At 40.3% G+C, this 22,151-nt stretch overlaps 1 protein-coding gene across 6 annotated transcripts in view; it reads left to right on the forward strand.

Moving 5' to 3' along the window:
• The window catches only part of hectd4 (HECT domain E3 ubiquitin protein ligase 4), a 180,089-nt gene that overhangs the window by 26,993 nt on the left and 130,945 nt on the right, over positions 1-22,151 (forward strand). For all 6 annotated transcript variants that reach the window (XM_033043699.1, XM_033043705.1, XM_033043702.1 and 3 more), the window contains exons 4-6: positions 2,821-2,948; positions 9,725-9,833; positions 20,330-20,468. In XM_033043699.1, the coding sequence (XP_032899590.1) occupies positions 2,821-2,948; positions 9,725-9,833; positions 20,330-20,468 (376 nt within the window). The remainder of the gene's footprint in view (positions 1-2,820; positions 2,949-9,724; positions 9,834-20,329; positions 20,469-22,151) is intronic.

A 22,151-nucleotide genomic window follows, 5' to 3' on the forward strand; every position in this document is an offset into this window, starting at 1 on the left:
CACTTGTTACAAAAACAAACGGACTTGGGACATTTACCAGTTGCGGACGTTCTGCATGGGTGAGTGGTAGACGGAAATTAAGAATATTGTTCCCAAAGCATGTTGATGTATTTTTGTTTAAAGTCAAATTTACTGAAATCCAATCCTCCATATTGTTGCGTGAAATGTACAATGATCTGCTTGTGTTCCTATAATCTGTTAATGTTAAAATGTTACTTCTGGGTCAGACAACTGTTAAAGTTATGTCACAATTTTAGATGAGTGGCACAACATTAGAGTTGCTGCCTTACAGCGCCAGAGATCACCACATCTACAGCAGTACATTTTTCCTTGTATCACTCTTAATTCTGATCTAATACATCCATTATCCGACTTATAATTTAGCTTCCAGAGCAACCTTCCTACAACCTGGTGACATATTATTCTGCAGTCTAAAGCTTTCATTATCACTGTTAATCATACAACAACATTTGTATAATAGACAATAGGTGCAGGAGTAGGCTATTTGGCCCTTTGAGCCAGCACTGCCATTCAATGTGATCATGGCTGATCATTCCCAATCAGTACCCCGTTCCTGCCTTCACCCCATATCCCCTGACTCTGCTATTTTTAAGAGCCCTATCTAGCTCTCTCTTGAAAGCATCCAGAGAACCTGCTCCCACCGCCTTCTGAGGCAGAGAATTCCACAGTCTCACCACTCTCTGTGAGAAAAAGTGTTTCCTCTTCTCCGTTCTAAATGGCTTGCTCCTTATTCTTAAACTGTGGCCCCTGGTTCTGGGCTCCCCCAACATCGGGAACATGTTTCCTGCCTTTAGTGTGTCCAAGCCCTTAACAATCTTATATGTTTAAATGAAATACCCTCTCATCCTTCTAAACTCCAGAGTGTACAACCCCAACTGCTCCATTCTCTCAGCATATGACAGTCCCGCCATCCCGGGAATTAACCGTGTAAACCTACGCTGCCCTCCCTCAATAGCAAGAATGTCCTTCCTCAAATTAGGGGACCAAAACTGCACACAATACTCCAGGTGTGGTCTCACTAGGGCTCTGTACAACTGCAGAAGGACCTCTTTGCTCCTATATTCGATTCCTCTTGTTATAAAGGCCAACGTGCCATTCGCTTTTTTCACTGCCTGCTGTACCTGACCTGCATGCTTACTTTCATAGACTGATGTACAAGGACCCCCAGATCCCGTTGTACTTCCCCTTTTCCCAACTTGACACCATTTAGATAGTAATCTGCCTTCCTGTTTTTGCTACCAAAGTGGATAACCTCACATTTATCCGCATTATACTTCATTTGCCATGCATCTGCCCACTCCCCCAACTTGCCCAAGTCACCCTGCATTCTCATAGCATCCTCCTCACAGTTCACACTGCCACCCAGCTTTGTGTCATCCGCAAATTTGCTAATGTTACTTTGAATCCCTTCATCCAAATCATTGATGTATATTGTAAATAGCTGCGGTCCCAGCACCGAGCCTTGCGGTACACCACTAGTCACTGCCTGTCACTGCCTGCCATTCTGAAAGGGGCCCGTTAATCCCTACTCTTTGTTTCATGTCTGCCAATCACTCCTCTATCCATGTCAGCACTCTACCCCCAATACCATGTGCCTTAATTTTGGCCACCAATCCCCTATGTGGGACCTTATCAAATGCTTTCTGAAAGTCCAGGTACACTACATCCACAGGCTCGCCCTTGTCCATTATCCTAGTCACATCTTCAAAAAATTCCAGAAGATTAGTCAAGCATGATTTCCCCTTCGTAAATCCATGCTGACTCCTGTTACTGCTATCCAAATGTTCGGCTATCTCATATTTTTTGATTGACTCCAGCATCTTCCCCACCACGTCAGGCTTACTGGTCTATAATTCCCTGTTTTCTCTCTCCTGCCTTTCTTAAAAAGTGGGATAACATTAGCTACCCTCCAATCCACAGGAACTGATCCTGAGTCTATAGAACATTGGAAAATTATCACCAATGCATCCACGATTTCTAGAGCCACTTCCTTAAGTACCCTGGGATGCAGACTATCAGGCCCTGGGGATTTATCAGCCTTCAGTCCCATCAGTCTATCCAACACCATTTCCTGCTTAATGTGGATTTCCTTCAGTTCCTCTGTCACCCCAGATCCTCTGGCCACTACTATATCAGGAAGATTGTTTGTGTCCTCCTTAGTGAAGACAGATCCAAAGTACCTGTTCAACTCATCTGCCATTTCCTTGTTCTCCATAATAAATTCACCTTTTTCGGTCTTCAAGGGTCCAACTTTGGTCTTAACTAATTTTTTCCTCTTCACATACCTAAAGAAGCTTTTACTATCCTGTAATCTTATAATTTCCAAGCATATATATATATATATATATATATATATATATATATTTAAAAAAATAAAAGAAAGGGGCTGAATAGTACAAGACCTTCCTAACCATATGAAGGAACAAGATTTATCCTAGTAACTTTATTGTGCCAGTAATGACAGTGATCAGATTGTTAAAATGATACTTAAATGACTTAAAATGAGTTGATACAATCACTTATCATAAATTTCTGTGGTGTTTTTAGTTCATACTGCCACACAGATACAGTGGTTTTGTGGCAGTGCATTTTGTAAGGCAGAGAACAAGATATAATTTCTAAGAGGTTAATAATGAAGTAATTTGGGTAATAATGCATTTCAACAATTTTTTTACAATTTGCCCATTGATTAAAATCGCTGCATTTATTTTGCATACACAGCAGAATTCCTCATGAATGTTACCATTATTTTAAAGTAAAACTTGTATTGGTGTGCATTTAGCATTTTTATCTCCTCAGGCTGCTGCTATTAGAGGGAGGGCCCGGCTCTGCTTCTTGTTTGCTCGGCAACAAACATATGGTATCCTGGGGCTTTGAAGACATGCTGTCAGCACCGGAGAGCAACAGTAGTTCTAGTGACAACAAAGGTATGCTTTTAATATTCCTTTCTGGGTAATATAAGAGAAAGAAGAGCGACAATATGTAGGAATTGAAAATTTACTTTAAAAAAAAAAAAATGGGTATCATTTATTTTCCATTTTGTTAATTGTTTAGATCACAGGGTTATTACCATAATTAAAATGAGGTGCAGCAGCATGGAGCAAACTGCATTATATACACACTGCTTTGCCAGAGCATGTTCCTAAAAAAGTGCACATCAATGGTTTTTAAGGTTTAAAGAACAAAATTATTTATGTCCGAGTTGTTGCTCACTGTGATGATATATTGAAATGTATTAATTCCTGATGTAAGATTTATCCAAAAAAAAATTATAATGAGAAACATTTCTCATCTTTTATTATTATAAAAGATTTTATTTGTCCTTAAGGTATGGATTGGTATTAGAGTGCATTTAAAGAAACAAATCCGTAAGTGTAATATATTTGTGAGCCAAGTACTGCGTATAATAAAAAAGTTTTTGTAACAGCATGACAATTTACCTTTATTCCAACAGCAGAACACTCCTCACTCACTATTATCCGTATGACTATACGTTGAGTTTTATAAGCAGATTGTTTTAATACATTTCAGTGCAATAATTTAGATTTCAATGCCTTTATTGAAATACTGTTTTTCTCATTTCCAGTTTGTTTGGATGACATTTTCACAATTATGTTATTCATTGCTGTTTTCTTTAATTTATCTTCTAACTCGGTTCATCTTTTGTCCCAGTGCTTGAAGTTATGAAGTCTTATGTTTTAACCATTTCTGTGAAAATGCATATTTTTCATCTCACTGTCCAGGTGAATTTGGTTTTGTGGTTACTTACAGATTGAGGGAGTGCAGCGTAGGTTTACAAGGTTAATTCCCGGGATGGCGGGACTGTCATATGCTGAGAGAATGGAGCAGCTGGGCTTGTACACTCTGGAGTTTAGAAGGATGAGAGGGGATCTCATTGAAACATATAAGATTGTTAAGGGTTTGGACACGCTAGAGGCAGGAAACATGTTCCCGATGTTGGGGGAGTCCAGGATAAGGAGTAAGCCATTTAGAACGGAGACGAGGAAACACTTTTTCTCACAGAGAGTGGTGTCTGTGGAATTCTCTGCCTCGGTGGAGGCACGTTCTCTGGATGCTTTCAAGAGAGAGCTAGATAGGGCTCTTAAAAATAGCGGAGTCAGGGGATATGGGGAGAAGGCAGGAACGGGGTACTGATTGGGGATGATCAGCCATGATCACATTGAATGGCGGTGCTGGCTCGAAGGGCCGAATGGCCTACTCCTGCACCTATTGTCTATTGTCTATAGCAGTATTGAAGAGGAGCAGGTAACTGGGTCACATTTCTGAAAATGCATTGAGTCGTACTGATTTCATCTTATTAGATCCAGTGTAGTAATTGAGGCTTCTAAAGGGAAAAAAAGCTTCAAATGGTAAAAATGGAAACTTAAAATAGAAATTTCAAGAAGTCAGTACAGGTGCACAACCTTTTATCCGAAAGCCTTGGGACCAGACACTTGTCGGATTTCGGAATTTTTCGGATTTCCGAATGGAAGATTTTTAGCGTAGATTAGGTAGGTAGCGCGGGCGGCTTGAAAAGTCTGGAGCGGCTGCCTCCTCCCCGGAGACCGGGGAATCATTGCATAAATGCAAGTCAGTTAGTTTGGAGGGATTTTATGTGGTGGGGGGGGTGAAGGGGGAAACTTTAATTCTTAGTCCCCTACCTGGTCGGAGAGGCAGGGAGCGGGCAATGCCTTACCGGGTCGCCGTGCAGTAAGCTACGGAGTGCTGTGGCCGCCGACTCCCAACATCGCGGAGCTGGGGGCTGCGGGCGTCCGGCCGCGGTTGGAGCTCCGACCCCGGCAACTCTTCCCCTGGCTGCGCAGCGCTCCAAATCCAGCGCGGCCCGCGGCCGGACGCCCGCAGCCTCAGCGCCGCGATGTTGGGAGTCGGCGGCGTCGCAGCGCTGGGATACCAGCGGGGAGCGGGCAATGCCTTACCAGGTCGCCGTGCGGTCAGCTCCGGAGCGCTGTGGCCGCCGAAACACAACATGTCGGCGGCCACAGCGGTGCTGGGGGCTGCGGGTGTCCGGCCGCGGGCCGCGCTGGATTTGGAGCGCCGCACAGCCAGGGGTAGAGTTGCTGGGGTCGGAGCTACAACCGGCGCCGCCCGCGGCCGGATGCCCGCAGCCCCAGCTGGGAGTCGGCGGCCACAGCGCTCCAGAGCTTACTGCACGGCGACCCGGTAAGGCATTGACCGCTCCCCGCCTCTCCGACCAGGTAGGGGACTAAGAATTAAAGTTTCCCCCTTCACATAAAAGCCCTCCAAACTAACTGACTAACATTTAAGCAATGATTTACAGATGTTTAAGTGTCTCCCCGGTCTCTGGGGAGGTGGCAGCCGCTACAGTAGTACAGACCTGGGTTGACCGTGGGTCGTTTCGGGTCAAGTTTGGCGCCAAACGCGAGCTTTGGTGTGCAGACGACATCCTGGAAAAAATGGCCGGTTTTCGGAGTTTTTCGGTTTCCGGAACTCCGGATAAAAGGTTGTGCACCTGTATCTATAATGAGAAAAAAAAAAAAATTCTAGAAATCCTTCATGGTTCAGGCAACACCTGTAGAGGAAGAAACAGATTAATGTTTCAAGTTGATGACCTGGAGTAGATTCATGACATCTTCTTGAAGATTCCTGGCCAATCTTGGTATGTGGCAGTAATTTGGATTCTCGCCAGATTTCTGGTCTGAGTTCAGTTTCTAATCTGTTCAAAACCGTCAGACCTTAGCAAATGTTATCTGTATGTATAATCACGTTTATATATTGTAGCTACTTTTAATGTTAACTGAGGTAAATGTTAAATGAAGTGGAATTAACGTAAAGTCCATTTTGACTGACATGAACATAGTGGATTAAATGTGGCTCAATGTGTCATTATTCACGTCTATATACAATTGAAATCCTAATGATTTTGTACTGATGAGTTGTAATTGACAATGTTTTATTTAGTTTAGGGATCCTCCATTGCATTTTAACTCCCAAGTACTGCATTCAGTTAAGCAATTCTGACAGTGATGAATGGAGTAACATAGCCTTCACTTTAACAAAAGCTTATAATGATGGCATCATTGTTGCCTTTCTTGTCCGTTCATGTGTTATGAAAGTTCTACATTATGTGGTGCTTTTGAAGCTGTTGTGCCAGGCACTAACTGTTCTGACTGCATTTGAAATTCTTGATGCTGTTCACAGAATTATTTTTAAATGTGCAGCATATTTTTTAATCATCTGCCCTTTTTCAGTCCTTTTAGCGAAATCAAAATTTGAGTATTTTGTACATTGAAACTAGGTTTGCTCAAGAAGTTAACTCTTTCAGGGCTAGAATAAGGTTTTATTTGATATTTCTTTTTAAAAAAAGATATTTTAAAATGTAAACATTCATGAATAAGGTGCATTATCCAAAGGAGCGATGTTGCTCAAACTTTTGACAATGGGGAGATTTAAGTAGACAATCCAGTTCCTTACTGGTTTCATGGGGTAGTATTCAGAAGCATGTACCAGACTTAATTTTGTTATCCCATTCACGTTTGAGAGCTATATTAAATATAGCGATCGGGCTGAGATACTAGCTGAGAATGGCCAACTTGCTTTAATACTTGCTTCTATTTAATAATTAGGCTTTCCAATGTATTGAGAGAGATGACATTGTCATTTGCATCCACTGTACATTATGCTCACCAAATGGGATTGATCCCTTAAGAGTGGAAATTAATAAAAAAATGTTGACTAATTGTATACTGCAGTGAATAAAATTTAGGATAATGATTTTTGTTGTGAACATAAGAAATATTTTTATCGATTTGTCTGATATTTTTCTGGGTTTGTGAGAATTTATAGTTGCGGCAGCTGTGTATTCACTGCTTCAGCAATAAACTAGTAATGTGATCTGATATGACTTGTCATTATGGTCCTACAACTGATCAATTTGGTGGAAGAGCTGGAGCCAGCCACCAGATGCAGTTTGAGTAACCTGACCCACTGCAGTGACAAAGGAAGGGACATGCAGCTACACTTTCCACATCACATTGATCCGTTCAGAAATCCTCTGATTGTGACTAAGTGTTTTAAAGTGCACAAGTACAGATTGTGTAAGGTATTTATCATTCAACTGTGAGCTCATGTAAATTAATTTGGAGATAAAAAGAGAAACCATGAAAATATTGAATAGGGGTTTGAAATGGGCAGCATTTCAATGAAGTTGGGCAGCCTCATGGATTATGATCATCTTTGCCATGGCATCTTTTTTGGTTTGATTAGGCATGTTAGAGTTTGGGCAGTTTTGTTCCACTCTAAAGATACAGTAAAATATAAAATGTTGCACTTCATTATCTTTTTAAATCGCTTTCTGGCTCTGCTGTATAACTGCTCTCTCACATCTGCTGTTATCAAATTTATTTTAATCACATCATAGTGTGCAAAGTATTGCTTTCAATGAAATTATGATGACCTGACACTTTTGACCTTCCAGCAATATATTATTTAGCTGGTGTTGCCTGATGCTTGGGTGGGGTATTTTTACTCGGCAATAGCAGATTGAATGATGACTGTTCGATGTTTTAATGTTATAAATGGTGCTAGAATTGACGTATTGTGTTGGATTCCAAATTCATCTGATCATAGGGAACTGCATGATGCACTTGTGGAGAAGCACGATGAACAAGGAGTGGAAGCTTGGTCTTGTAGATTTAATTAGTAGAAAGTTTCTCATTAATGCAGCATAAACACTAGAATAGACGTGGTAGAGTGACTGATCTGTTTATCTGCTGCAAATTCCTTGTAATCCTTATCTTGATGGGTAATTAAATTTCAATCAATAATTATACCTGTTACTGAATAAAATAATGGATTCCTTGAAAGCTGATCTTTCAAAAATGGAAAGTAAATAGCTTTCGTCTTTCAATAAACCTAGATAATAGATGACTGAACTTCAGTTGCTGATGTGTTTAATCATCTGCAGGGCCGGCCTTAAGCCGATTGGACCAATTGCTACCAAAAGGGGCCCCGCGCTAGAGTAATCCGAAGATCCTAGAGCAGAGCTCTAGAGCGGAGCTCTAGGATCTTTGGAGTAATCTACTCTCGGCTTGGGTAGATCTACCCCGGGTGGAGGGGGAAGAGAGGGGTGGAAAGAGAGTAGAGGGGGAAGAAAGTGGTAGAGGGGTGTGAGGGGGAATGGAGAAGCGGGGGAGGTGGGTCGTTCCCTCACGATCCCGGGGCAGCACTCCCGCCCCTCCAGTCACCGTGCATCACGCACACAGCCCCAGCTCCACCCCTCTCTCTCCCCGGGGAGACGCGGTGATCAATACAGGGAGGGCCGGGCCGGGGGTTGGAGCAACGTTTACAAACCTCGGCCTCAGCTCACACCCGTTCGGCCGGATCCCGGCATCCTATCCTGCCGCCGGCCCTCTCCCTCCCTTATCTCCATCCCTTCCCTCACTCCCTTCACTTCTTCCCTCCCTTCTCTCCTTCCCTCCCTCCTTCCACTCTCTCTTTTCCTTTCCCTCCCTCCCTTCTTTCTCTCCTTCCTCTCTCTCTTTCCCTTCTCTCCTTCCCTCCCTCCCTTCTTTCTCTACTTCCCTCACTCCCTTCTTTCTCTACTTCCCTCACTCCATTCTCTCCTCCCTCCCTCCCTCCCTCCCTCCCTCACACACACACACACACACACACACACACACACACACACACACACACACACACACACACACACACACACTCTCCCTTCTACCTGGACTGGTTTTTCGCCAATAGTTCTTGGCAAATGTAGCTTGGGAACCTGGGGGTCACCGAAATTATTCCCAATTGGGCCACGCACATCCGAAGGCCGGCCCTGATCATCTGGGTTCAAATTCAGTTTTAATGTTAAGCATTGATTTTCTTTATATTTGGGTGGCATTTTAGAACTTTATGATCATGTAGGAAATCACAACTGATTTCTTTTTGACTACTGCAAAATTATGCCTCTAAATGTTTGTTCTTGCAGCTGAAGTCACTTAATCTTTTGCTGCTTTGAATTAACGAACAACTGAAGAAATATGAATCTGGGCCTCCCACCACCACTGGATTAAATGCTACATTGAGCAGCATTTTTTTCCTGTGAATTAAAACCATTATGGCCTATAGGTCTGGATGCATTCAGGCAACATGCTTGCATTTCAATGTGGGTGTAAATATACCTCAAATTGTAAAACTGAAAATATGCTATCAACATATTTCCAAAAGATTGCAAAAAGAGTGCAAGTGAAAATTAACCCTGAGCAGAACTGGCCAGAGATTGGCTTTGTATTAGCTGTCACTCCAAGTGAAAAAAGAGAAAATTAAGGTATTGGTGTACTGTGGGAAGAGGAGTTGATGTTGATGATAGTTGCAAAATAAATAAGAGATTCGCTCTCTCTTGTATATTTCTATAATCAATGTCATTCCTTAAGATGAATTTCAAGTAGCTTGTATATTTGTGTGTTTAAACATTATTCCAAATAACAATACCTTGCATGCTATTGATCTCGGTGAGAGAAATTGTATGAAATAGCTAGTGCATCTTAAACATTCTACAGATGTATTAGCATCACTGTTTTCTCACATAAAAACAGAAACCAATATGAAATTCCTTTAAAATTGAATCTGGCTGTGTATTCATAAATAAACTTGCTTTCATGCCAATGTATGACTCATTTTGCATTAATGGATTGATTTTATATGTGGCTGTCTTTGTGTATTTCAGATGCAGATTTAGGTCGCTGTCTTGCAACAGATGGAATGTACCTTTACACAACTAACTCCGTTGGCAAAGGGATCGGCAAGCTGGGTTCGGGGCTCCATGGGACACTACGGTAATTGCCTGCATTTAGTCAGTGCAGTTTTAAACGTGGGAACATTTGTTGTGAAGCTAGAGCAAGATAATTTATCATATTCAAATTTGCATTAAGATAAAACTATGTTGAAGTTCCATTTCATGACCATCTATTTATTAAAGCCATCACATTTATTCTGGCTGCTTTGCAAGTTTGTTAGTCTTATGCCCCTGTCCCACTTAGGAAACCTGAACGGAAACCTCTGGTGACCTTGCACCCCACCCAAGGTTTCCATGAGTCACCAGAGGTTTTGGTCACTCGCCTGGAAAGCCTCCACCGAAACGTGAGCTGCATCTACTGACCAAAGATCCTACAGGATCTTTGCTACCGACCGCGCGCACACACACACACACACACACACACACACACACACACACACACACACACACACACACACACACACACTGCGAAGGTGGGGGCCAGGGACAGCGGAGGAGCGCTGTGCGCAATGAAGAGGAAGGTAAACGGCTGCCACAGAGCACGGTAAGTCCTTTAGAGAGCGCGGGAGGGAGAGAAGGGGGGCGGGGGGGGGGGGGGAAGAAGGAGTGGAGACAGTTTTAAGAAGTTTAATAAAGTTAGCGGGCATTTTACCTTCCGGCGGATCTTCTAGGTCCTGAAAACCGTTCAGGTTTCCTAAGTGGGACAGGGGCTTTAGGAGTTCAGACTGTTTACTATAAATCTGCAGAACAGATGGTTGCCTGGCTGAAAAGGAGAAAGTGAAAGTGTCCATGAGGGTCATTGTTATTTACAATTTGTTTGAACTACTTTGACTTGAGAATCAAAAATAGTACATCTAAGTGTTGAAATGACTCAAAATGGGAGAAGTGGTCAGCATTGAGGGCAGTAGCAAGTTGCAAAACTCTAATAAAACTATAAAAGGGCATTGTGGACAAACAAAATAAAGAGAATGTCATGATTAAAAACTGCAGATACTGTATGTATGAACTAAAACAAATATTGGAAACGCTCAGCAACTCAAGTGACCTTTGTGGAAAGAAAAAACGATTAATGTTTCAGATCAGTGATCCTTCATCAAAACTTGGAAAGAGAAAAAAAATTAGTTTGAAGTTGAAGTTATGTAGTAGGTGGAGGAAGGATGGATAGGAGAAAAGGAACATCTGTGACCAAATCAATGTAGCAGAAAAGAAATTGTGGGCCAATCCAAAAAGAACAGCAACTAAGAGTTCCATGTATCTCACAAAAAGACAGGTATGACTTGGGTCTAAGTGAATTCCAATAGCTACATCTTCAATCTAAATAAAGTGAGTGGAATTGACAGAAAATATCATGTTTTGCACAGAATCTAAAAAGGATTGCAGACCTAGAGGATTCAAACATATGAATTGTTTTAATTGCAGTGTGGGTCAAGGAGGCCAGCGTGAAATCAAATTAAGGATTCAAGTGTAGCGGCACCTAGTGGTTAATAATAATAATAATACATTTTATTTAATGGGCGCCTTTCAGACATCTCAAGGACACCTTACATAGTAATCGGAACATATAATCGGAATATAACAAGTAATAAAGACATCACAGAGACACAAATTAAAAACAGAATTCAATCCAAAAACAGAAAATCAAAAACACAGTGTGATTTAGGCCACTCCTATGCGAATCCTCGGCAACCCTGGGAAGGAGTCACGAGATATATGAGGGGTGTGCACTAGTATATAAGTCCTGACCTTCCATCTCTCGCTCTCCTGCTCTTCTGCTTCCTCTCACTTCATGAGAGTGTCCTGCCACCGCAGCAGGAGCACAACCAAGTCCACGAGGCAACAGCCTCTCAACAACTACGACTATTATGTTAGAGTGTTAAATGTCCATGTATTTCCAACCTACAATGCCTGAATAAAGAATCAATTTATTCATCACGTTTGCCCCTCTACACAAGTTTATTTCTGGAGGGATAAAGTTTAAAAAGTCAGATGTTATGGGAACTGGGAGATAGGGGGCGCCGTCCTGTATGGCTGCCTGTCCTGCAGCTGTCCATTTTTTCCACTCTTTTTTATTTTTAGTACGTTAAAAGTGTGTTAGTTGGGGGTCTCATCTTTTTATGTGTGGGGGGAGGGGGGGGGAGGGGAAGGGGGAAACTGCTTTTCAAGTCCCTACCTGGTCGGAGAGGCGGCTTTCCTCCAAGCAGCACCTTCGACCTGTCCTCGCGGCCTACCAGCGGGCCTGGAGCGGCGTTTCCTGAGGGGGACCTGGCCAGAACTTCGGCGTCAGCACAGCGCTGGAGCGCTATCGCGGAGTGGGCGTTGCCTTGCCCGGGTCGCCACGCTGGAACTCTAGTATCTGCCGACTGAACATCGCAGAGCTTCGGATCTGTGGAGCGGCCAGCCGTGGGCGGCGGCGCTGAACTTTACATCGGGAGCCTGGGATCTTTCGCTGAGATCGCCAGTGGTGGAGCTCCGTCCAGTGCGGCCAAATGGCTTCGGAGGCTGCGGCTCCGGTAAGGAAGCGGCCGTTCCAGGCATCCCAAGCCGCTGAGAGGGTTCTCCCGACATCGGAGCACCATCACCCGGCGAGAGGGCCTGGAACATCGGGCCACCGTAGCGGCCACTGTGGAGGCCTCAATAGGCCCGACCATGGGTGGACAAGAGGATGGGGACTGGACTTTGTGCCTTCCCCCACCGTGGGAACCATTGTGGGGGGATGTTTCAATGTTAAATTTCTTCTTTATGTTATGTATTTTTATTAGTGTGCTGCAAGGACATCTGAATTTCCCCTGAAAAGGGGATTAATAAAGTATTATTGTTATTAACTTTTACCGATCATTGGACAACAATGAAGAGAACTTAGTGCAGTTCAAATTATTAAGCTGTGGAAGTAACATGGATAAACTAGAGAGGGTGCAAAAGAAATGTACACGTATGTATAGAACTGTAAAGTTATAGACATTAGGCAGGGATACACTTGATCACTTTTGAAAAGAGTATGTTGAATATCTGTATACAGATCTTTAAAATTCTGATTAGAGGGTAAAGAGGCTGTTTCTGTTTCTGTTTGTGGCAAGTACAAAAGTAGAGGCCATCATTACCAAGGTGTCACCGAAATGTAGGGAATTAAGAAACCACCAGGATAATGGTGACCATATGTCATAGATTATAATAAGGATTATTGAGGTGATCAATTCAACTGCATTTAAGGAAAAGCTGGTTCTGAACATGAATGAGAGAGGAATAGAAAGTTATGCTGAAAGTTGTACAAAGGATGGGAAGAGGCTTGCATTGAAGCATGGAGAGATTTGGCATGAATTTTCTGCTTTGTACTCTAACATATATTTTGATTTGTAAATGGTTACAATATTTCAAGTGGTCCTTTTCCCATCTGTCCTTAAATAACATTCATAGAATAATATGGCGCAAGAACAGGCTCTTCAGCCCACAATGTCTGTGCCGAACATGGTGCCTAGACCCAAAACATCACCCATTCCTTCTCTCCTGAGACGCTACCTGTCCCGATGAGTTACTCTGGCATCTTGTGATTATCTTCGGTGTAAACCAGCATCTGCAGTTCCTTCCTGCACATGATGCCAAGATCAACTCTTATCTGCCTGCACATAATCCATATCCCACTATTCCCTGCAGATGTACCTATGTGTCTTTCCAAATCTTTTAAACACCACTATCGTATCTGCCTCAATCACCACCTCTGGCAGTGAGTTCCAGGCACCCATACGTGTAAAAAAAACAAAAACAATTTGGCCTGCACATTTCGTTCCAAATTTGTTCATCTCACCTTAAAAGCTAGAATGAAAAATATCTGGGATATTCCAATATTTCTTGCAGAATTAATAGTTCCTGGGCTGATATTAACAATAATTTGTTGGTGGTAAATGCAACATTCAATCTAGGATTATAATCACACACGTTTGATTCCCAGAGTCTGCTGAATTCATTAGTAAGGCATACTAAATTGCAAAGTAGTAAAGTTAGCTCGACATAATACAGATGTGAACATCATGTTGGGGTGCAATACTTGGAATAACTCATCCCTTTCAGAAGTAGCGAGGGGATAAAAAAATGTATTACAGTCCTTGTGCTCTAGTTGGGACCAAAACAAGGTGAGAAATAAAAAATGAACAAGGGACAGTGGTTAATGGAATGTCGCGGTTTATAATTGAAGCACGGGTCTACATTCCTTGTCTTTTCCCTTTTTAATTTGGTTTCTACTCTCCATCCTTGGCTCTTCTGGGCCACACAACATCCCATGGCTAAGAATGATCTGCTCATTGGACATCGAGGCCATGTTCCCCTGAACCAAAGGTCGTGTTGTGGAATTGTTGATCTTTAATCCTGTAATTCCGTGACATCCTAATACCACCAGATTACTTTTATCTGTTACTGCCATCAATATTCAAGATGTTATTTTAAGTATTATTTTTCTGCATTTATGCTAGTTTACATTTAATAGTAAGAAACATTCCTTCTGCTACCTTACAAATGGTTAACCAGATATCTCTCTCTTACATGATAATGACCTGCCTAGCTAATAAATGTAATCTTAGACATTTAGAATTGAGGATATTCCATTCCTTGCTTCTATTCCAATTTTGCATTTCTGAGGTGGCTAGTGAGACCAGTATTGGAACTGCAGACTCTTCCACAAATGGGGCAGGTATATAAGTAATTTGAGATCATGCGTTCCTTCTGCCAATTAGGCAGGCCTCCTCCATGCTTCCGATGCATGGTCCTGAGGGTCTCGAAACCATCGTAAATGTTGCTTCTCCACTTTGAGTGGTCATGGCCACCGATTCCCATGAGTCGGTGAGGATGTGGCGCTTTCAGAACATCCTGGGGGGTGGGGATATAAGGGGAAAGAAATGTTGGTCTGGCTGAGTTCACTGATGTTGGTTTGCAAATCCTTTCAATGAATTTGAAAGGTTTTCAAAGGCAGCTTTGTTGATATTTTTCCAGTGCCCTGTGGTATCTGCTTAGATAATCCAGGTTTCATAAGCATATCGAAGAGCTAGGATCACTGATTCCAAATTGAGATTTTGTAACCTTCAAATCCTCTTCTCTATCAACCGAGCCTGTGCTAATCCATTGAAGGGGAGATGAAAGGTAGCTCTCAATATATCGGAAGTAATCCATGTTTTCCAGGGACTCATCAGGAACCTTCGTAGTCGAAGTGTGCACTGCAGCAGAATTGTGTCATCATTATTACGTTATTTCATCAAACAACCATGTGAGGCATCCTATTGCAATGTCACAAATGACAAAAATTATAGAAAACAAAATTGGTGTATTTTGCACATGTAAAATATGTTTAAGAAAACCTTTATCAGTTATAAGACATTTTAAAGCATGACTTTAAACTATATTAACCCTACCAGCCTAGTACATCATTACTCAAAATGGCAAAAGAGTATTTTGGATGGCATCAAGAACCACTCTCCATTTGTCAGGGGTGTATAAGAACCTAGTGTTATCTCTTAGATTATTCACCCCCCTGCCCCACTAAACATCGCTGCCATATCTTTGGCAGTGTCTGCTGGTCTCACTTTGGATATGTCTGCCACCTCAGAGTCTACAGAACAAGAGTGGAAGCAAGTCATCCTCATTTCTAAGCAATTGACTAAGGAGGAGCAAACAATGGTAATACTTCAGAAGTGTTTCATCATTAGCAAATCACCATGGGACATAAAAATATGCTCAGTCTTCCAACCTATTTAAAAATTAAATCTGTTTAATTATATTTCTAGTGCATACATCATCCAGAGGGTAAATTATACCATCTTTAATAATAAAAGCAGAAACCTGTCAAAAGAGAAGCAAAGTTAAAGTTTAGGTCAAAGGCTTTGTCAGATCTTGATTTTCATATGCCATTATTTTGTTTTCATTACTATCTGTTGAGAAGAAAAAAGTCATTTCTATTTAGCTAACCTTGTTCGAGACATGGGAACTGGTAGCTGAGGTTCAGGAAAGCCTTGTGGACAAAGTTACATAAGAATTTAGACTCAATTTACTTTCCATTTGTGGCAAGAAGCAAAAGGAAGAAAAGATAATGGTAACAATGATCAAGTTTTCAAATTTAAGTGCCTTAAAAATGTCTTAAGCAGATGATTGTTTTAAAGCACTGACACAAAAAACAGCTTTTATCGCGCAAGAGAACTCATCAGCAAGAAGCAGGGCAAGGATATTGAAAATTGTCATCATTATAACAACACATGCTTTGACCTGTCATTGTTTTCACATTCCTCAATATTTCTGCTACTGTTTAGTTCTATTTGATCTGCCTGTTTGAGATTGCTCCTATTAAATGCGATAAAATAAGTTAACAAAAACTAATGAAATGAAGTTAAGCTGAGTGTAATGCGAAGACATAGTAGAACAACTAATAATGCTACGGTGAAAAAAAGCTGGCGAGAGCTTGGCAGTTATCTTAAATGAGGAAGAGAAGTACAAGCGGAAGATCAATTTGGACATTTATCTCCATGTTGGTGTGGATTGAGATAATATTCCGTAAATACTGGATCACTTAAATACATATTCACATATCACCACTCAATTTGACATGATGAAGCCATTGCATTCTAATTTTGCCTTCAAACTTCTCTGACATGCACGTGTACTGTACGTTGTTGGTCCAAACATAGGCTAGAGAGCTGTAAAGAAGAGTAGAAACTGCTCTCAATGTCAGTTGAGAATCCAAGGAAAATCTAGCAGAGAGCAAAAATGGATTGTTGGTTAATACACACACAGGAAAGTTCAAGGGATATGGGTCAAATACAGGCAAATGGGACAAGATCAACTATAACCTCAGGTCGATCTGGACAAACTTGACCAAAGGGCCTGTTTCTGTACTGTATGACTACCACAAAGGTTTATTTCCCATCGTCTGATTTGGTGAGGCAGAGAGGATAGAAAATTTGCATATTCTTCAATCAGCATTACTGTGATTAAGGTTAACTTTTATATTTGGATTATATCCACACATGTGGCAATGAAAAAGGGGCAAGTTCCAATTTGTAGGAAATCTGGGTTTACCTGTTTGAAACGGTATTCCGGTTGATCAAGTAAAGATATGAAAAAACCATAGTAATATTCCCTCCAGTGTTCTGGTTGAATTGTTCCAATTTTCTCCTCTTTGAATGCTCCTGTTCTGTAGTTATAACGCAGAACTTTGCACAAAGGTAAAGTTGAAAATGGCCATTGTCAAACATCACAACAAAACTCCCTAGATGGCAGTTGAGTGTCATTTGAGTCTGGAGTCAGAACAGATAAGGATGGCAGATTTCCCTAAAGAACACATCTGAAAATTTGAAATAAAAATAGACACTGGAAATAACGTCAGACAGCATTTATGGAATGAAACACATAATGTTTTGAGTTGGTAATGTTTTTAGCCGAAAGCATAAAATGGAAGTTCAATGACGGCAACATCAGTATTGGAATCAGCAATTGGATTAAACGTTTTGCCTCTCCCATTTACATCTACTTTGCAATGTCATCTGTTTATCCTTTTGTTCACTTACTTATCTCCCAGCACAGACTTTCCTTCTAATCCACCAATCCCCACCATGAAACTTGTTCTGCAGTTTAAAACTCATTTTAGAGAAGAAACTTTTTATTTAGTTCTGATGAAAAGCAATTGATTCGAAACATTAACTGTTTCTGTCTTTATGTCATGTTTCCTGCTGTGACTGCTTTCCTTATACAATGACGCTTCCATGTGCAGATTCAAAATAAAGTGCATTATCATTTTGTTCTCAACGAGCATGTTATGCAAAATCTGAATTGAAAGACTAGCAGATGTCAGCTGTATTCCAGTTAGTGGTAGAATGGGCTTAAGAGGACAAATGGTCTGCTTTGGTTTCTGCATTGTGAAGTGCTCACTCTCTGGTGAATTGCAAACTTTCACATTAAGTCACTTACTCTACGCACTTGACATTGTTGTTTAAATGGAATTATCGGAACAAATGATGAGCAAATGTATTCAAAAGCCTGCTTTTAAACTTATTCACAGTCTAAATTTTCATCTATGTTGTACATTGGCAGGGTAAGTAATGAAAAACATCTTTAAATTTAACTGGAGAAATTGGGTTATGTATCACAGTTTAAATTGGTGATTTGTGATGGTCAGTGTAGCCTTGCAACTAAATATCTGAATTTGTCTTTCCACTGACAACCTTGTCAACTCCACTGAATGTTATGATTACATTTTGGAAAACGCTCCCGCTCTCATTGATAGGTAGAATTAACGCTATAAAAATGACTTTCTTACCACAATTAATATGTTTGTTTCAAGCGATCCCAATATATATTCCAAAATATTTTTTCAAAAAACTAGACTCTAACATCACTGATTTTATATGGGATTATAGAGCACACAGAATTCAACGAAAGCATTTGTGTAAACCTAAAGAAGTTGGGGGTTTATCATTACCTAACTTTACAAGTTACTACTGGGCAGTGCATTTTAAGAACATAATGTACTGGTTGGATAGTTCCACTCACCAATCGGAGTGGATAAGAATTGAGAAAGAGGAGTGTTTCCCGTACGATATAGGAACGATCTTGTTCTCACCGATAAAATTGAATAGTATAATATATAAGAAGAACCCAATTATTCACAATACAATAAGAATTTGGAAACAAATAAAATTATCCTTGAAATTAAATAATCTATCAGTACTAACTCCAATATTAAACAATCCTGCATTCATCTCTTATCGACAAATACAAACAATGGGATAGACTGGGGATTAGGAAAGTAGGAGATATGTATGAATTGGGCAAATTGTTATCATTTCAACAATTAAAATCAAAATTTAAACTGAATGATAATCAATATTTTAAATATATACAGATATGTGACTTTATGAAGAAATATATACATAGATTTCAAACTATATTTTTAGACCCTTTAGAAGAATCAATGAATATTAAGGCTGATTCACAAAAACTAATATCATATTTTTATAATAGCATATTAAATAGAGAATTACCCTCAACAGAAGGCACTAAGAGAAGATTGGGAACATGAACTAATGATAAAGATCCCGAAAGATAGATGGGAAAAGTATCTGATGAACACACATAATTGCTCTATTAATGCAAGACCATAATTTAATTCAATTTAAATTATTACATAGACTATATTATTCAAAAACGAGGTTGAATAAATTCTACCCAAACGTCTCTCCCAGATGCGATAAATGTTTGTTTCAAAACGCCAATATAACACATTCATTTGTAGGATGTACAAAGTTGAATAAATTTTGGAGCAATATATTTGATATATTTACAAAGCTCTTCAAGTCAAGAATAGAACCTAATACGGAATGGATTATATTTGGAATAATAGTAGAAGATATCAATTTAAATAAAGACCAAAAAGTATTCTTTAATTATGGGTTAATAATTGGAAAGAAATTGATACTTAAATTTTGGAAAAATACAGCTATACCAACTATTAAAATGTGGATTAGGAATATGATGGACATAGCACACCTTGAAGAAATGAGACTCCGCCTAATAGATAAATATGACCAATTCTTAAGGAGTTGGTCCCCTTTCATCGACTTTTTGGAATCATGTGATGCAGCAGTACCGTAAAGATTACTGATTTCAGGTCAGGTCGTGGATAGATTTACATCTCCGAATAAAGATTTTAAATTTTCTTTTTTTAAGGGTATTTTTCTCCTATTTCTACTTTCTATTTTTTCTTTTCTTATATACACACTTCACATTTTTCTATTTTCTACTACCTATTTTTCCTCTTTTTCTTCTCTCTATTTTTTTAAAATTTTTTTTTTACATCCTTTTCAAAAACATAAAACTAGAGGTTGTACATAGAATGTATTACGTTATGACATAGTTGGCACCTAAAATTAGGTCCCACTGTATTGTTTTGTACTGTATTAACTTCTAATAAAATAAACAAAAAAACCAAAACAAAAAAAAAACCTTGTCAACTCTATTTGTGGTATCCTCTTTCTCAGGTACCCTTTGTAATTCTATGTAAGTACATGTAGATTTTAAATTGTTCTGTTTTTTGGTTTGTACCCAAATAGAATAGATTGCCGGAATGTTGAATAATCCCCACATACCTGACTTTTTAATTATGTAGCATTTTGGTGCTACAGTTTTAATGGCATATTTTGAAAACCTGTCTTTGCAAAGACACAGTAATGAAGTTGAAGCTTAGTTTATAATGTACTATCATTATTTACTGATTTGATAATTTCCTCATTCCTGGAACACTCATAAATCTTTGCACCTTCTCAGGGAACCAAATGTGTGCTGACCATAATTGGATATAACACTGTACTTGTGTTGAGGACTGAATAATACTTGCCTCACCTATATTGAACGTGAGATGCATACATTCCTTTTGTGTTTACAGAGTAGGGTTCATTCGTCCTCCTTAATAATGATCCCATTGTTTTTAGGAAGGTGCAATGAAAAATGTTTTATACACTGAATTCTGGCAGTAACATTTCTATTCAGCACGCTCTCTTTTCTCCCTAGTGGTTTTGTCTATTGTCGCAATGATGAACTTGAGGCTGGCTGGATTGCCTTTGGATGTACCACCCTCCTTCACCGCCCTGCCTCTTTTGATAGCAAGCCGCACCACATCTTTCAAGTCATCAATCAGTATACCTTGCAGGTAACATCTTGTCCTCTAACTTTTTGTGTTGCATGTTGTTAGCACTGTTGCATCTGATCAATTTTCATGGTTAATTTCCTTTGGTCCTGCTAATATGGCATTGCATTACTGACCTTAAACAAATTTAGCTGTCTTGTAAATTTCTGCTTGAGCAGGATTAAAGCAAAAGTTTGGAATTATCTAAAGTTGAACTGCTTTTACTTCTGTTGTAATATTATTTGACTGTAAAACTGCATTAACTTATTAAAGCTTGAGTTTGTTAATATTGCACAGAGTGAGCAACACCGGAAATTGGAGGAACAGCACCTCATATTCCGCCTGGGTTGCTTGCGTCCGGATGGCATGAACATTGAATTCTCCCAATTTTGCTAGCTCTTGCTGTCTCCTCCCCTTCCTTAACCCTCGAGCTGTCTCCTCCCATCCCCCCGCCCTCGGGCTCCTCCTCCTCCCTTTTTCCTTCCTTCTCCCCCCCCCACCCCCCATCAGTCTGAAGAAGGGTTTCGGCCCGAAACGTCACCTATTTCCTTCGCTCCATAGATGCTGCTGCACCTGCTGAGTTTCTCCAGCATTTTTGTGTACCTTCGATCTTCCAGCATCTGCAGTTCCTTCTTGAACACATGAAGTGCAGTCTGTTCACTGGTGCATTTTCCAGCTTATTTTTTAATTGGCAATTTAATTAATGGTAATCACTTCTTTATTTGAGGGAAGCTATGCAGCATCGGTTTGTCTGATCAAGCTGTCTGTTGGTTTAAAAACTATCAGGCAGATTCCAGTGTGCGAGCAGAAGGTATTACTTCTAGCTCTCTTAATGTATCCAAGGGTGTGCCACAGGGATCGGTTCTAGGATCTTTATTATTTACTATTTATATTAATAGTCTAGATCATAAAGCTCCGAACGCAAATTTTCACTTTTATGCTGACGACACAGTGATATATTGCTCTGCGTCTACCCCAAATCAGGCTCTCTGTCAGCTCCAAACTGCTTTTAACACTGTGCAATGTAACCTGTGTGATTTAAAACTTGTTAAAACTTTAAATGCTGACAAGACAAAGCTCATGCTGTTCACTAAAGCTAAATCAAAGCTCTCGGACCTCCCTCCTATCACCACTTTGCAGGGCTCTGTGGTTGAATCTGTGTCTCAATATAAATATCTGGGAATTATAATTGACGATTCTCTCTCTTTTAAACCTCATATCCAGCAACTTGTGAAAAAACTAAAGATAAAATTAGGTTTTTACTTTAGAAACAAATCTTGTTTTTCTTTTGAAGCCAAAAAAAGACTTGTTGCTGCAACGTTTATGTCTGTGTTGGACTATGGTGATGTTTTATATATGAATGCATCTTCAAAATGCCTACAGTCTTTGGACACGGTCTACCACGGAGCACTGAGATTTGTTACTAATTTTAAAACCCTCATGCACCACTGCACTTTGTATGCTCAAGTTGGATGGTTTGCCCTGTTCACCCGCAGACTCCATCATTGGCATATCCTTATTTATAAGACTATCCTCGGTGTTCTTCCTTCATACCTGCAGAAGTATGTAATTCGAAAAAGCACAGGAACTTATCAGCTCCGCTCTGAGGACTTGTTCTTACTAACTGTACCTAAAGTCCATACTAAACTGGGGAAAAGGGCATTTAGTTATGCTGCTCCCTTCGCATGGAACCAGCTGCAGAATGAA

This window comes from Amblyraja radiata, chromosome 25 (genome assembly GCF_010909765.2).
Source record: "Amblyraja radiata isolate CabotCenter1 chromosome 25, sAmbRad1.1.pri, whole genome shotgun sequence".
NCBI lineage: Eukaryota > Metazoa > Chordata > Chondrichthyes > Rajiformes > Rajidae > Amblyraja > Amblyraja radiata.